At 37.0% G+C, this 16,716-nt stretch overlaps 1 protein-coding gene across 6 annotated transcripts in view; it reads right to left on the reverse strand.

Annotated features, from left to right (window-relative positions):
• The window catches only part of LOC121865722 (GTP-binding protein 1-like), a 37,017-nt gene extending 22,072 nt beyond the window's left edge, over positions 1-14,945 (reverse strand). For all 6 annotated transcript variants that reach the window (XR_006088807.1, XR_006088806.1, XR_006088808.1 and 3 more), the window contains exons 1-9: positions 14,643-14,945; positions 12,766-13,142; positions 9,449-9,560; positions 8,701-8,881; positions 7,497-7,675; positions 7,004-7,167; positions 5,841-6,079; positions 2,261-2,405; positions 651-911 (exon numbers count right to left, since the gene is read on the reverse strand). Coding sequence is in view for 3 of the 6 variants with exons in the window: in XM_042365266.1 (XP_042221200.1) it covers positions 651-911; positions 2,261-2,405; positions 5,841-6,079; positions 7,004-7,167; positions 7,497-7,675; positions 8,701-8,881; positions 9,449-9,560; positions 12,766-12,876 (1,392 nt within the window). In the remaining 3 variants the exon portion in view is untranslated. The remainder of the gene's footprint in view (positions 1-650; positions 912-2,260; positions 2,406-5,840; positions 6,080-7,003; positions 7,168-7,496; positions 7,676-8,700; positions 8,882-9,448; positions 9,561-12,765; positions 13,143-14,642) is intronic.
• Between the last annotated feature and the right edge of the window lie 1,771 nt (positions 14,946-16,716).

Here is a 16,716-nt window from a genome sequence, read left to right on the forward strand (position 1 = left end):
GGTTCTCAGCAACGGAACCTATTTTCCCCCATAAGATATTAAATCAATATATGATCGATCACCTTGCAATGGCTTTTCAAAGTCTCTAACTTCATTATATAATGGTCAACACCTGTAACACCTATTTTATGCAAAAAAAAAAAATAATAATCTCTTCCACACTCAAACCATCCTCTGGGCGACGCAACACAGTTCAGCTGGGCAGTCACCCACCGACTCAGACGGGTGTCTGCCCTGACGTGATATCAGGGGGAGGGCGAGCGGCTGGGTGGCAAGTCAGCGCCACAGTTACAGCCCACTGGCTCCACACATACACACCCATGCTCTCCATTTTTTTTTAATTATATTTTCTTTATTAGATTATTGTAAAAATCATTCCACAACTTTTATCGTTTCATTACATGTAACAATGGCAACATGCCATCTCACAGGGCACCTCATCTCCAGTTTTTCCCCCTCTTCCCAGTGAGGCAAGCTATCGTTAAACCGAATTTTTACATAATGTTAAGTGAGAAATGGAGTCAAATTTTTTTCATTGCTAAACTGAATTAATGTGAAGTGAATTAATGCAAAACAAAGGATACCTGTATCTGACATAAATATTCCTAGCTGAGAGTGGAAAACAGGGAGAAAAGAAAGAAAAAAAATACCTTGAATTCCCAGCATGATGAGGGATTTAGAGATGGATCTACCAGCACCTGTCCTTTCCGCACATCATGGATCTTGATCTTCTTTAGGGCAAATGAGGCAGTCTGACCTCCTCTTACCTCACGCACTGGCATTCGCTTCCGATGGATAGATTTAATGGGCATAGGAATGAAGTCACCCAAGCCATTAGGACCAAGAAGAAGTGTATCATTTACCCTGATGATTCCCTTCATACACGTGCCCGACACAACCACACCTACACCCTGTAAATGATACAATTCTATATCACTGGTTTTGAATGATCAAGTGCACAATATTCTTATGGTCAAAAACACTTTCTCCTCTATCTCAGAGGAAGAAGAGAATGTTTTTGTTATTTTCATTTAAACTTTATAAAACCAACAATGTAAATGGTAAAATGTTGACTAATCAGTGCCATAATGATGAATATGGTACTTTAGCCCTGGCAGCAACCATTATAGTGAAAACCAACATATTTTTCCTTGAGTATTATGTACAGTATTCCAATATGTTTTCATAGTTATTTTTTAGTAAATTAAAAATGAAGGGATTCACCAGATACTTTACTCTATGGCCAAACTCAACTGGATCAAGAAGGCCCAACAGAATATTCAACCACTATGAGGAGTAGTTTATCTATCCAATACATAAATGTACTTATCACTTCTAAAAAAAAAATTCTGAAGGATTTAAATGTTGTCATCCAAGACAGAAAAATCACTGGAATGTGACGGTTTTTCCTCACAAACTACAGTATTCTCCATGATAGACAACTTGATTATTCTCTCCCCCACTTTTCAGTCTATCTGCAAAAATAAAATCCCTTTACTACATCTTACAAGTAAAGTGCCCAATGACTTTCACTGCCAAAGAGAAAAAATATGTATTAAAAACCATATTAATCCTTTGAGTGTTCCACCTAGAAAACTTAGGCTTGGAGCTGGCCTTAAACAAGTGTGATTAATATATTTTTACGGGCTAGACCAGGAGGAAGAAACCGGAGCCCGGGAAACCTGTGATGTTTGGTAGTGTGACCCTACCAAACATCACAGGTATCCCAGAGTCTAGTTTCCTCTTGTACTAACACTGGATAGACCAATCATCCAAATGGCTAGTAAGCTAACAAGTGATAAAAAAAAAAGCTGAACAAAATAATATGAGTACAAGGTATAATACTGAGATATGTAGGCCTGGCAAACCAAATGCACTAGCAACTCCAAAACTATTATTAACAAACATACACATTCAAGCAACTCGTCACTCTAACTTCAAATAAACATACTACTAATACCAAAGCTTATGTGGCCACTAGTTCGTATGATATAGTTTAACTGCCACTAAGTTAGAAAGAATTACTTCATCTACTGTACTCACTACAGTCTTTGATGTATTCATTGCCCATATACTGGAATACATGTAATATTACAGAGTGGAATAACTAGTCAGGAGAGATTTGGAGAGTTTTGAAATTATGGCTCAAGATCAGCTAAACCTTTATTTTTTCAGTGTTCTCAAATTTCAGTAGTTACTCGGAAATAAATCTTCGGTTAATAATTATCTCTAACACCATTCTTAAGTTCTAACAACTCACAGGAACTTGGTAAGTGTCATCAATCTGAAACTGTGCTGGATCATTGTCATTCTGGGGTGTTCTTGATGACAAGAGGTTCAGGAACATGGTCAAGAGGTCCAGGTTGTCTCCGGACACGTTAGATACTTGGAATATTGGACATAACCTGAAATATAAGATAACCAATTAAAAATAAGAGAAAGATAGATAGATAGATAAATAGATATACAGGAATTCTTGTAGTTTTCACAAAGGGGCCACAAAATTCCTCATACCTGTACAAGGCATGAATCTTACAAGGTATGAACATAACACTACAACAAAATACACTAACATACAAAAATATATATACACTGGCAATTCTGGTAATAGAATTCACCCTTACTGATACTGTAAATCATTACCACTAAAATGAGAATACAGAATGTAAATTCAACCTTATGGAATTAAAAAAAAAAAAAAAGTAATCACTAAATGCAAAACAAAAATTACCACAATTTTATATTTTTTTAAGACATTCAATTCATATTTGTGCACATCGATGACGTTGATGGCAGTGCTATTGCCATAGCTTAGGTATTTTATGTATTTACTATTATTTGTGGTAAGTAAAATTATAAAATGTCTAAACTATAATTCATATGTGTTTAGAAATGTATATCTCCAATTACATGTGTTTTTATTGCTTGTGTTAACCAAAAAAAAAATTCCATGTAAATGCATCTTCACTGTTAACATGAGAGTACAGTACAGTCGGCCCTTAACATACGCGGGTTTATAATACACGGATTTGCAAATACGCGGATTGCCCCGCCGAAGGAATATTCTGTACATTGAAGTAATTGAAGTACATTCAAATCGCGCGCCATTCAACTCGCACGCGGCACCGAACACCGCCCACTCCCGCAACCTCACACACACACGCATAGCTCTCCCTCACTCAGTCAGTCTCGCTGTAATCACACTTGTGTTGACATCAGCATTGTAGTTGCAAAAATATTACATTTCCGTGAATGTATTATATCAAGCACAGTATGAATAGAATATCACTAATATAAGAGTATTTTAACCGAAAACAACTAAAAAAACGAGTAACATATCTTGAACATCGGAAGGTTAGGTAAAGTCTCTTGTTTTCGTCATGTATTTTATCCTATTTTACATTGAAATACATCACGTTTCAGCAAAACTACTATTTATTTCTGAGAATATATTCATTCAGGCACAGTTTAGGTAAAATATACATGTGCTGTAACATTTTTTTTAATTGAAAACGATTCGAAAAACACGTACCCTCTAGCCCTGTTCAAGGAGAAGACTGGGAGGAGCTGTTTGGTGCTTAAGACGATGACAAGGAAAATGATTTTGATGGATTTTAATGAAAATATTCAGAAAGACCCTGGCACTGTCAAGGAAAGTGGCTGCTGAAGGCTTCCAGGACATGGCAGAGGACGAGATTAGGGAGCTAATTGAAGAGCACGACACTGAGCTGACCGAGGAGGATCTACAGGAGTTAGTAGACTCAGGCAAGGAAGAGGAAGCGAAAGGGAAAGAGGATGAGGAAGAGGAAGAGCACCAAGAAATAACGTTGGAGAAGTTGGGGGAGATGACCAGGAATATTGAGGCACTGAAAAACCTGGCCTATAGTATGGACCCCTCCATGGTGCGTGCCCTGAAATTCATGCGAGGGATGGATGACGTTTTCGCTCCATACAAAAACATCATGGAAGAAATGAAAGAAAGAGACGACAACTCCCCATCACCATGTTCTTTGATCACCGAAGGAGAGATTTAACACCATCAATCACTGGCGGCAGTGAGGAAGCAGCTGAATCCACCGTCGCCCCCACTTCACCACCCGTTATGGAATTGAGTGACGATGAGCCCGATGACCCCCGTCCTGTCGCCGAGGATAGGTACTGTACAGTAAAGTGAAATTTTTATCTCTTTTTTTTTAATAGCTTTTCTTGCCATGTTTATTGTTTGTAAAAATGCACAGCACAGTACAGTTCAGTACTGTACATAGGAAGTGGAGGTGCAGTTATTCACAAAACATTTGTGTTCGTTGTCGGCAGTAGTGACGGTGGAGGTGGAGGAGGTAGAGGAGGAGGGAGCGAGTTGGGAGGAGTGGTGACCTTGGACGCGGGAGCAGGGACGAGTGGAGATGCCAGCCAGTACATTACGGGTGTATTAATTGTTTTTATAGCTATTTTTGCATTTTAATATTAAATATTGTACATTACGTTTCAACAAAACTACCATTTATTTCTGAGAACATGGAAATGTAATATTTTTGCTGAAATGATGTACGTATTACAGTGAAAAGTGGGATAAAATTGTGACGAAAGCAATGACTTTCTCTTTCTTTCGTTCAAAAGATGTTACCGTAATCGCTTTTCGAATGGTTTTCAGTTGTGGGATTATAAGGCTAATGATAGGATAGAATATTATTGTAATACAGTACGAGTACAACAGTTTTTTAACTGAAAACCATTCGAAAAGCGATTACGGTAAAATCTTTTGAATAACGAAAGAAAGCGAAAGTCATTGTTTTCGTCATGATTTTATCCCACTTTCCACTGTAATATGTACGTCATTCCAGCAAAAATATTATATTTCCATATTTATTTCTGAGAATACCTATATTCATTCAGTCACAGTTAAGGTAAAAATATACTTGTGATGTAATATTTTAATGAAAATACGGTATTGTAGTTTTCTTTTGTTTCAAATTTAATTAACAAAGATTGATCTTTCAAATGTAATGAACAAAAATTTATGTACAGTATATATAAATAAACTTTAATAAATGAATACTTTGTTTTACATCGTCCTGTGCTACCATACCATGGATTTGGCTACTTTGGGCTTGCTATGAGGACGCAAGAGATCTGCCCTGGCAACTGTACCGACACTCACAGCTGGTGGTGCATTGGTGCATCGTTTCCACTGTTTACTGGTAGTTACTGGTAAATATTTTTCAACCTAACGAAACTATTACCCGTTTAGGGGTCAACCACCAATTTTTTGCCAAATAATTTGGTCTTAAAAACTTGAACTACACACAGGTATATACGGTAAATAAGGACATGGGGGGACCAGCACATATACACGGATTTTTAACATCCACAGGTATCTCTGTTACGTAACCCCCGCGTATGTTAAGGGCCGACTGTATATGGGGTAAAATGGTTCGTGTTACGGAAATTCACGATACAGTCACTTTTTCAAGAACACATCCATTCCATAACATGATGCTCCAGTATACCTGTACATTTTACAGTATATATTAAAAAAATATTTCTGACCATCACCTCCATGTAGTTGTGGAACCATGGTAAGTATGAGTCATTATACATTGTGGTAAGTCAACCGAGTGGGGAGGTGGTCTGGTTGCTTATTGGCAGAGGGGTTTACACGACAGTACGAGGAAGAAGAGGTGTAAGGTATGGTACAAGGCAGAGAGTATGACAGTAATCATAAATATTTACCATTACTAAATTGACAACATTAATACTGTACATCTAAAGTAATATTTTCCATTTTAAAAAGTCTATTGCAATACAGTATAAATAAGATCACCACAAAACTGACATCTTACCTCTCCGAAACAAAGTTTGTGGCAGAGACAACTACATCCTCGGCATTCCTGACCAAAAGGGGAACTTTTCTACATCCGGCACTCTTTAATATTTTATGAAGTAGCTTAAGAGTGTCTTGTAGAACATTGGGTGGACACATATCAATCTTGGTGACAATGACAAACACAGGTACATTAAGAGCCAATGCCAGACCCAGATGTTCTTTGGTCATACCAACAACACCAGCATTGGCACCAACCTGGAATTAAAGCAACAATTAATTACAGCACATGGAAGATGAGGAAAGCAAGAGGGTGGAGAACTACTTAGAAAGAAAAAAGTGGAAATTAAAGGGTAGACTGCTGGAGTGAGCAGTGTAATAATATATAATGAGTATTAGTGGACCAAACAAGAATTGATAGGTTAAGACAGGGGTTCTCAACCAGGGGGGAATTTCCCCCCCTCAGGTTTTCAGGGGGTGGGGAAAACTGATACTAATATGGAAAAAATAAAGTATTTTCAGTATTATATGCATATTATTTGGAATGCACTTTTTGAGGCAGACAATCATGGAAAGGAGGGGGGAATGACATTCTGACATATGGTGAAAGGGGTGCATGGGGCAAACAAGGTTGAGAACCACTGGGTTAAGAGCTGTAAGTCATCTAAAGACGACATATCCCAGAAGTGGTTCATACAAAGTTGGTACAGTAAACATGATATGATGCAATTCACATTTATTATTTTTTAATCACGATGTAAACTCCTCAATATGTTTGTTAAAAATTTGAAGCCAAAAAGATGTATTTGGGGAATCAGTTGTGCTAATGATTATTGAATAAATTTACATATTTTCTAAAATAATTTTTATTTCATGTAATTTTGAGATATTGTAAATTTGTTGGGGGGTGGGGGGTTCTGTTAGGCTAGAGCACAGAAACCAATTATGCAGATAAATTTCCAGGTTCATATTTTATTACCAAAGATATCTTTTTATATAACAAGCTATCACAGGAAGATATAAAAGAGATAATAAACTAATACCAGCCAGCGATTAATGTTGAGGGTTCTTGGGTTTTCAAGACACCAAAAAATGTGAGTACTCTACATCGTTGATTAAGAAATTATCAAGCTAAATACTGTATACAGTATATACTTTCACGCTTATATCACGCACACATACCATGAGCATTGTGAAGTCGGGAAGGTGACCAGTCATGCCAAATACAGTTGTCTTGAGGTATCGTTCATGGCCTGCCAAGTCAATGAAAGTGATCACTTTGCTTGATGCCTCACAGATCTTGACCCAATCCAGGTGACCGTGATCAGGTTTATTCACAACTTTTCCTGTCAAGAGATAATATTGTATCTGACATTTAACTATAGTACTGTACTAATGAGAGAAGTAAACTCAACTAAATTCATAAACATACAAGTTTTGGTGGGTATAATAATTCAACATGTTAAAATCTCTCTATTTAGTTGTACAGTGTAGAACATACCGTCACGTACACTTAAAGGTGGATGAACATTACAGTTAGTTTGTTATTCATGTTTTCATCACCAACTCACATATACTTGGCAAAATTTATGAACAATAAGCTGACGTCTTCCACCCCTACGATGCATAAGATTTCAGTGGGACACATGGAAATTTTAACACACAAAAAGCTTACCTCGACTATCAAACCCAAGAATATCATTTCCAACAGAAGAAGTCCTTCCTGTCTCCATCTCGTGTTTATGACGAAACAGTTTCATGCGAGCAGTACCTCGGCCATTATCAAGTTCACCATGTGTCAGGACCCCTAATAGTGTGGACTTTCCTGCATCTACATTTCCAACTACTGCCACTCTGAAAGTTACATGGAAATATTTGTAGAAAATCTTAAGACTGTTTCTTGAACTATCCCCTGAGCCCATGACAGAGTTCTGGCCAAAATCCAACAAGCCAGTCTGAGTGGGGAATCCCCTACATCAACACCCTATTGAAAGGACCAAAGCCTAAATCCAGCTTTATCTGAGTGCAAAGTGACCCTAAATGCCAACTCAGGAATGTTCTTTTAAATGATTAATAAGTCAGATAGAGGAGATCCCCACAACATACCCTGTACATTACAAACCAGGTCCATTATTATCAAATTGCAAATTAAACAAATCATTGTTTATTTCGCTTTAATGTAAACAAGGCAATGAAACCTCGACTAACCCTTCTCGAAACTACTATAAAGAGCCTTGGGGCTGTTCTTATGCACAGAATATATCCACACAGTGGTGTTGAGTGTTAATCCAGATTAGGGGAAAATGGAACATTTCCAATTGCTCTAACTACAAACCAACACCAAATGATGGTGTCACCTGTGGACAGTAGGCAAAATTTACACACAGGTATATATTTTCCTGCCTTAGAATGCAAACCTGTTTTTGTTTTTTCATGAGATTAAAGTTTACCACAAAAGCAGTCAACTATATCGGAGCAACTGTTAGGGCACATTACTGTGATGTAGTGGAGGTTTTCTGTCAATATGCAGTACAGTACAGTGTTGGTATTTAAATACACTCAATACTTTTGTGGAACTTGTTTTTTACAGGCATATTCTATTGGGAAAGGGGTGATGCTAACCAATCCTGACTTTGTAGGTAAGTTAAGGTTATAAAGTGTGTGTGTGTGTACTTATTGTTTCAGCCCATTCTTGTCACTTTCTTATTTTCTTGTACTTAAGATTTCAAATTTCCTTCCTCTCACTGACATTTGTTCCTTATATCCAACAACTTACACATGTGGGAAACAGACAATAAGACAGACAAAGATTGATATTTAGACAGATAAATAGACAGATAGATAGTTAGTTACATTGATAAAGCTCATAATAAACTTACCTGACTTCCATGAAATCTTCTGCATCAGCCTTCTTCCTCACCAGAAACTGCCCCTGAGTACCAGTCTTAGATTTTTTCTCTCGGAGTAAAATACAGTCTGCCTCAAGGGTGTCAGCCAAAGACTTTAACGTGGCCACTGACGCTTCATACTCATCTTCAGGCAGTCCACAAACAGAATCATCTGTGAAGATGTGGACATGAAATTATCTTTCAAGATCATTATTTGCACCTAAATTCAATTACAGTAATCTCTCCGACCCTCCTGTATCACCTTGTACTTATCGGATTTTGGTCGTGTTTTTCCAAGTTGGGGATACATGTGTCCAGTGCTGGACTCAGCCCGGTTTGCAAGGGGACCCGGATTAAGCGAGTCTGGGTTAGAGAGAGTTTACTGCACTGTTTGCGTACACTAGTTTTTGCATAAATAAATACCACTTTGTGTCTGTCTGACTGCAGTTATGCCTCCACAGCAACAGGGCTCTGTGCCAGATGTGTAGTTTAGGTACAATAACATTCACCAACGGCCGGAAAAATTTTGTGGATGTGCAATTTCTTTCTGGGAGATTATTGTAACTGTTTATATCTTTAAAGCAAGAAATACTACATCTGGTTTCAATCTTCAAAACAGAAAACCCGTAATATCTTATTTAACACTAATTTTAACAGACTTTTAATTTTAACATTATCCTTTACAAAATATAAGGATCAAAAAAATTACTGTGAAACAAAAGCATTCTGACATACTGACCTGCACCAACTCCCACTTCAAAAAGAGTCTCCCCATTTCCATCGCAGATCTTCTCTTGAAGATGAGATCGAAGTTGATCAAATACAGTGTCATCTGGGCTGATCAACATATTCTGTAGGCCACACACAATGTCAGTTTATAATAAGCTTCAAATCAACCAAACACAGAAAGAATTCTTCTAATTGTGGGGGATTATTTTCTTTACTACACAAGTGAATTTGTCGGTACAGTATCAAACACCTGCATGTTACTGCTACAGTCATTGCCATGGTGCCATGTACAGTACAGTATATAGCTTACTTACTATACTGTACTGTACTGTACTACACATTTATTGTAGTGGTTTTATGTTTGGGTTTCTCATTACCTTCTAACATCACTGCACAGTATATTGTTTGTTTCTAGAGGGAAGAGGGAAAGTTTAGTACCTCCACTAGAGGAAAAAGAAGGTTATCTCTCTTGATGATAATGGTGGGATTAATGTTTATGGGAACAATTACAGTATAAGTCCAAAAATCCGGACTGCTTGGGGATTGGGTCGGTCCGGATTTTCGGATTTTCCGGATTCTCAGGCAGTACTTTTAAAATTCAAATTTAAGGAAGAATAAAGAAGAGATGAACAGGTACATTTTGATAGCTTATTCATAAGCAAACATAGCATGCTTCATTTATCAAAACGAGCAGTTTTAATGAAAAAGCTGTGAATTCTAGAATTTTATTCTTTGCCTTTTATATATCATAAATTGTAGACGTTCCAATGTCGTATGTTTCCATTAGAACAGTATTGCTCACACCAAGTTCTAGTTTCTTGATTATTTCAAGTTTGTCACTCAATTTCAACGTGTTGTTCTTTCTCTTCACACAACGAAGTTTATCTACTTTAGGAGCCATTATTATGGGCTTGTGCAGTATTCTGTAAATGGAAAGAGTAGGACTCAAAATATTGTTATATTACAATGGTATTCTATTCATACTGTGCTTGATATAATACATTCACGGAAATGTAATATTTTTCCTGAAATTACGTACGTATTGTAATGGAAAGTGGGATAAAATCGTGACGAAAACAATGACTTTCGCTTTCTTTCGTTCAAAAGATGTTACGTAATCGCTTTTCGAATGGTTTAGTTAAAAAACTGTTGTATTTCAATAATATTCCCTCCTAATTGACTTGAATAAATACTTGAATGGAAATATACAATATTTTTGTTGACACTACCCGCGTTTCAGTGTAAAGTGTTGTAATAATAAATGGTAAACAATTTGCCTTTGGCACTCGTGTTTCATGCACGGCTAGCCTCAGTTTATAGGACGTAGAGTGTTTGTACTGAAGGTTTTGTTGTTCCATTACCCTCAAAAACGTGGGTCGAACTATAAACGAGGAATATCATAAATTTACGATTTCTTGGTCAAAAGAATCAGGATCGACTGATAAACGAGGGGGGTTATAGACGAGTATATCTAGGTAGTTCTGCTATAACGCGATAATTGTGTTCTTGTAAAATATCGTGTTATAGAAAATCGCGTAATAGAAATAACAGGGCTTATGGAGAAAATAGGGTTAGGTGCAGATTACTCGAAATCGAAAAAATTTAGTATTTAGCCTAACACAAAGGATAGCACAGTCTAAATAAATGTTACATTCATATCTAATAATGAAATCATACAGTAAATTTAACACTTTACCTTGAAAAAATATGAATGTAACTTGATGGGGGAGAAGGGTGATTTTGAGGTTGATAACATTGAGCTTCTCTTCAAGTGTTATATCCTTTCTTTTACGATAATCACCGGGAATTCTATCATCAGAGCGCTTTTTGGAGATATTCTTCTTTACCATATTCACAGTTAATACCACAAAATTGGAGAAATAGTAAGCAAAAATCGCGTTATAGCAAACAAGCGTTCGCGTTATACAAATATTGTTCCGAATTCATAAATCGCGTTAGAGCAAATTCGCGTTATCAAAACACGCGTTATAGCAGAACTCCCTGTATGTTGTCACAGTTTGATTGCTCGTTTTAAAGTGGCGACCACGTGGTCGCTTGTTGTCGCTGTGCAGCTGTGGCGCTCACTCATGCGCACATACACAAAAGCTCGCTAAAAAAAAAATAGTTTTTGAAAAGTCCGGATTCTCGGGTGGTCCGGATTTCTGGCATCCGGATTTTTGGACTTTTACTGTACATTGTTATTTCTCACTGTATTTTATTTTTATGTGACTTTCTTCCTTTAAATTTACCAGAATTATTTTAATATGTCTATGTATAAAGTAAGGCAGTGGAAAGAAATGAAAACAAAATTATGCGAGAATTAATGGTCCAGAACCAAAAAGACAAATTATCCAGAATCACTTGAGCATTGTTGCCTTATTCAAACCATATACTTTACTGCACATCATTTATCACCATAGTTTTTAAGTCTGTGCTCTGGATTGTTCTACATTCTTACTATCATACAGCACAATGTCTGCTACTGGAAGGGAAAATGCCAGGATCCTCCAGCCCATTTCCTAACATGTAATGAATAAAGAGTGTTAATGTCTTTGCATACTGTATCTATCAATTCCTTAAAAAGACTTCTTTTGAAACCTTGTAAGACAGAGTGAAGAGTACATGTTAAGGAACAGGTGGTGGAGGTGAGGTAGTGGGCAGCTAGCAGGGGAGCAGGTGGTGGAGGTGAGGTAGTGGGCAGCTAGCAGGGGAGCAGGTGGTGGAGGTGAGGTAGTGGGCAGCTAGCAGGGGAGCAGGTGGTGGAGGATTGGGCAGCTGGGGGTCCTCTCGGTGACTCAGAGCCATGTGGTGTTTTTTCTTCAACTGTACAGGACCTTCTGATGTAACCCTTCTTATTACAGAAGTATTGTGGCACTGCATGTAACATACAGGATTTGCCGTATCCTTATAAATCTGGCTGACTTCAACAAAATAATTATAAAAAAAGAGTCAAAAGTTCCCTCCATCAAGTTGTAATTTCAGCATGGACTCACTCAGAACTTTATCGAAGAGAATAACCCCTCCACCCTTAAATGCAAGGGACACAAACTCTGGAATTTAAGGGATGATTGTATCCACAATTCTCGAAAACAAAAAGTTATGCTATATATGTTAAGCATGTGACAAGACAATGTGAATCATCATTAACACATAGAATACCTAATGCTTATTGATTCCACACATCTGATGAATTTCTTGCATTTTGTACATTTACATTCTTCAAACCAAAGCATTAAATATGCTTACTGAAGGATCAATCTAATATCTTCCATATGCTAATGTAAACTTGAAAAATAGTCTAAAAACAGCTAATATTATAATGCAAACCTTTAATATAACAAAGTTTTCCCTGAGATTCTCCTGCAGTGGACTATCCAGCTTCTCTTCTTTCCCTGGTGACAATGGTGCTGGGATATCTTGTTTTTCAAGCTCTGCCATCTTTAAATCACTCTTGTTAGATTTGAGAAAACAATCTCTTGTTCAGTGCAATTGTATTTACTTGTACCAGTAGTGTGAAGGAGTCTGCACTGGAGAATACAGCCCACTTATGCAGTAAAACCACGTTAAAACTAGCACACAAAAAAAACACTTTGCCTTTAAATGTTCATATACATGCTAATAATCGTAATGGTGGTAATATTGTTCTTTCAAAACCTTGGATGATTACTAACATGTGCCTGTGAAGATATACCAAACTGCTTGATCTGAAAGAAAAAAGAGAAACAACTGTTGGCATACATTTATCTTTGAATTCTAAATACCATTCATTCCCAGAAATACTGTATTGTATATACTGTACTGTACAGTATACAGGTACAGGCTTTCTGGTCATATAATCAAAATGTAGTTTCAGAGCCCACAATTCTCTCCCCAGAGAAAGGTGCAGGAACCCTCCCCCGCATTCTTCTAAAGTATAATCAAACTTTAAAAGACTGCCCTCTCCCTTGTGATGCCTGTGGGGAGCAGTTAGTACATCTGAACAAATGAAAAGCTCATATCACCTTGCAGTTGGGATGCATGATGCAATTTGTTGCTGTCTCTTATCAGTGATAAGCAAGGGATCATTTCTAAGAGCCACCATTTTTGCATGATCCAGAAGAAAACCCTCACTGAACTGAATGATTTTAGCAAGAAGGAACCAATTACAGTAGTTTTAATAATTACCATGCTGTATTTTTTCTGCAACACTTAATACTTTGTTCCCACTGAAACAAATTTCAGTGAAAGTTTGTCTTCATCCACCAGAGCAACATAGTGGTGGAAGCAATGACAAACTTGCAGCTTTATGTGTGAATTTCAACTCACTCATATAAAAAAAATGCAGATGGTTTGCAATCCATTCTCTATTACATGACACTTTATTTTATGTATGGTATGGTAATGCATGCATGCAGCTAAATCTGATCTTTACCAAGCTAAGGTTGTTTTGTTAAATTGGTCTTGGTTGATCCATGTCATAAGCAGTTTTAAGTGTAATGACGGGCATAGGAATCAACAACGAGAACCTCCGAGACTGTCAATATCTCTATGATCATTTTTTACTTTTATCCTCTTCACCACTGATGAGCGGTCAGTGATGTCTCCGTTACGCACTGTTGGCAAGTACTGGGCATGCACCGGCTCCTGAATGTACCAGAACCTGCTCCAGTGTTGGTCAAGTCTGGTCATGAAAGAGCTCACACTCTCTGGCAGATTGTTCCAAGAGTTCACAATTCTCACTCGGAAAAAATGTGTTACTTGACAAGCCGAGGAATGATCAGTCACAGGTAATAGTTTACTTATCTTAACATAATCACAGTATTTGCAGTGTATAACAGAATAAAGTACGAATCAGATGTCAAAAATTAAGAAATGAATATACCTTAATACAATACATCAATATTAATAAGAAATCAATAAAATCATTACAGTGTGAAAGGAAAGTAGACTATTACCATTAGCTCCATAAGGTTAGGAGTTATCAGTCACCATCAAAATACCAACCCAGATGTATACAGTTTTAACCAAGTCTATTACCCAGTTAAGACTAAAACAAACCATATATTACATCAATATCTCACATCAGGCCTCCAGACAGCCCTATAACAGCATAACACACACCAATCAACTTAACCAACACCTACAGGTATTCAACACACACTAAGACATCATCTCTATATATACACTTTCACTGCTATTTAACAACCAAGATAACTTCTACCAACCTTGTAACGAGATCCAAGTTATGCATTACACTCTTGCTGTGACTGTAGGTGGTGTAATAATAAAACAGCTTTAACCTTACCAAACAATATCTAAGCTTAAGTCTCTCACTCCACACAAATACCAATATTATCCACCTTTCCTCGCACTGATTTACATTAATTTATAAATATCCCAGTAAAAGAGTATCTATACTAGGTAAATTACACCACTACACGTATATAATCCTTAAAAGTTGTTCAGGAAAACGTAATTTGTGTGAAATATGTCATCAGCTTCACTGTGTTGTGTATAGCCTTGGCGTAGGGAAGACTTGGCTATTTAGATATTCTTTATCCATTTAAATTGCTCTATTTATTTTTAAGTGTTAGAGATAGAATCTTTATATAAATATATTTTAATTTGGTGTTATTATTTTATGACTGATGTGCTCTTCAAACTTAGAATAATTGTAAATAAGAATCATAACACTTATAAAATTAATTGAATTTTGTATTACATTACTGGATTTTGTATGTAATCTAATGGTCAATTTAAACTGTTCTATTGCTTTTTTTTACACATATTAAACCAATGTAACGTAAGTAAATGCCAAATGTTCCCTACGTCTACCAACAGTATGGTGTTAATAGACTTTGCAACATCAAATACACTGCAAATAAGTATTAAGACGTCTAGAATACTGATTAAGCAAGGTTTGCTTTACTATATATTCAGTTAATCTTATATATAAAACAACAACAATTTAATTACCATATTAATTAAAATTCATATTACCTTACCACTCGTTATTATTGCTTACTGTACTTTCCCAGAGTAGTCCCGTATGTGGTGAGATGAAACAAACTTAAAAGAAATACCAATTCAACAAAATTCGTGAATTCTTCAAATATTAATTAATTTTACAATTGACATTTATTATATATTTTCCTTTAGGAGTTATTGTCAGCATGTAGTCACTGTACTCTCTACTTTCACTGCAAACATTGGAGTCATTGTACAGTACTCACTACTGTTACAGGAAATGAGTCACTGCACTGTACTCTCATGGAATGAGCACATGTTTGTTTACCATTGTGGATGTAATGTGTACATTGAGTGATAATATGTAATGTAGTGTGAAGGGAGTTGGTGTGTGTGTGCAATAGTCCTGGATGTGTATTAATCGAGAGCCGAGTATCAAAGGTGTGAAGATAGGGAGGTTACCTGTGGACTGTTATATTTACCCCTACCTGCTACGTCCATATCGAGGTCCTGAGATATTGTTAAGCTCAGGTGTATAGCATGTTACCTCTCTCTCTCTCTCTCTCTCTCCTCGACAATTAGATTTGTTTCCTCAATATTGATAGCAATTTATGCTCATTGAAGGAAAATTATTAATAGGTCGGTAGGTAGGTAGGTAAGCAGGTAAGCTGGTAAGGTATACTTCTGGGAATATCCACGTCACCTCGAGAGCTAGACCTGTAAACATGAAGGTGAAGACATTGGTGAGTAAAATCAGATTATCCAGCCACTGTGAAGTCCAGCGGAACATGTTGCTAGCACACCGTCACCGACTCCTCTCACTCTGCGGCTGGACTCTCCATTGAACTCTCGTTAGGGCTGGACTCTCAATTGGACTCTCGTTAGGGCTGGACTCTCAATTAGACTCTCGTTAGGGCTGGACTCTCAATTGGACTCTCCTCACCCTTAGACAACACACTGCCTGATTAAACCTCATAGTCCCGATGTTTATTTATAACCCGTTTACATATCTTATCTTTTAGTGTCCGCCACCTGACTCTACTGAAGGTGTGTGAAATATCCAGAAACGTGAGGGAGTAACGGTACTCACACGGAGAATAACTGATTAGAAAAGTTAGATTAAAACACGAAAAACATATATAAAGACAAAGCAACACATTGGGATCAAGAGTGTAATACAAAGATCAAATTAGGAAACAATACAATAAAGATATACTCTGTAGGAACCTCTGTAGGATACTCTGTAGGGAAAAGAATTTAGGCTAATGACTCACCTCCGTCTCGCCTTGCCATGACACCTTTGGCCTACTTCATTTTGGTGTTTCAATTAGT

Source organism: Homarus americanus, unplaced genomic scaffold, assembly GCF_018991925.1.
Source record: "Homarus americanus isolate GMGI-L3 unplaced genomic scaffold, GMGI_Hamer_2.0 scaffold44651, whole genome shotgun sequence".
NCBI classification, from domain to species: domain Eukaryota; kingdom Metazoa; phylum Arthropoda; class Malacostraca; order Decapoda; family Nephropidae; genus Homarus; species Homarus americanus.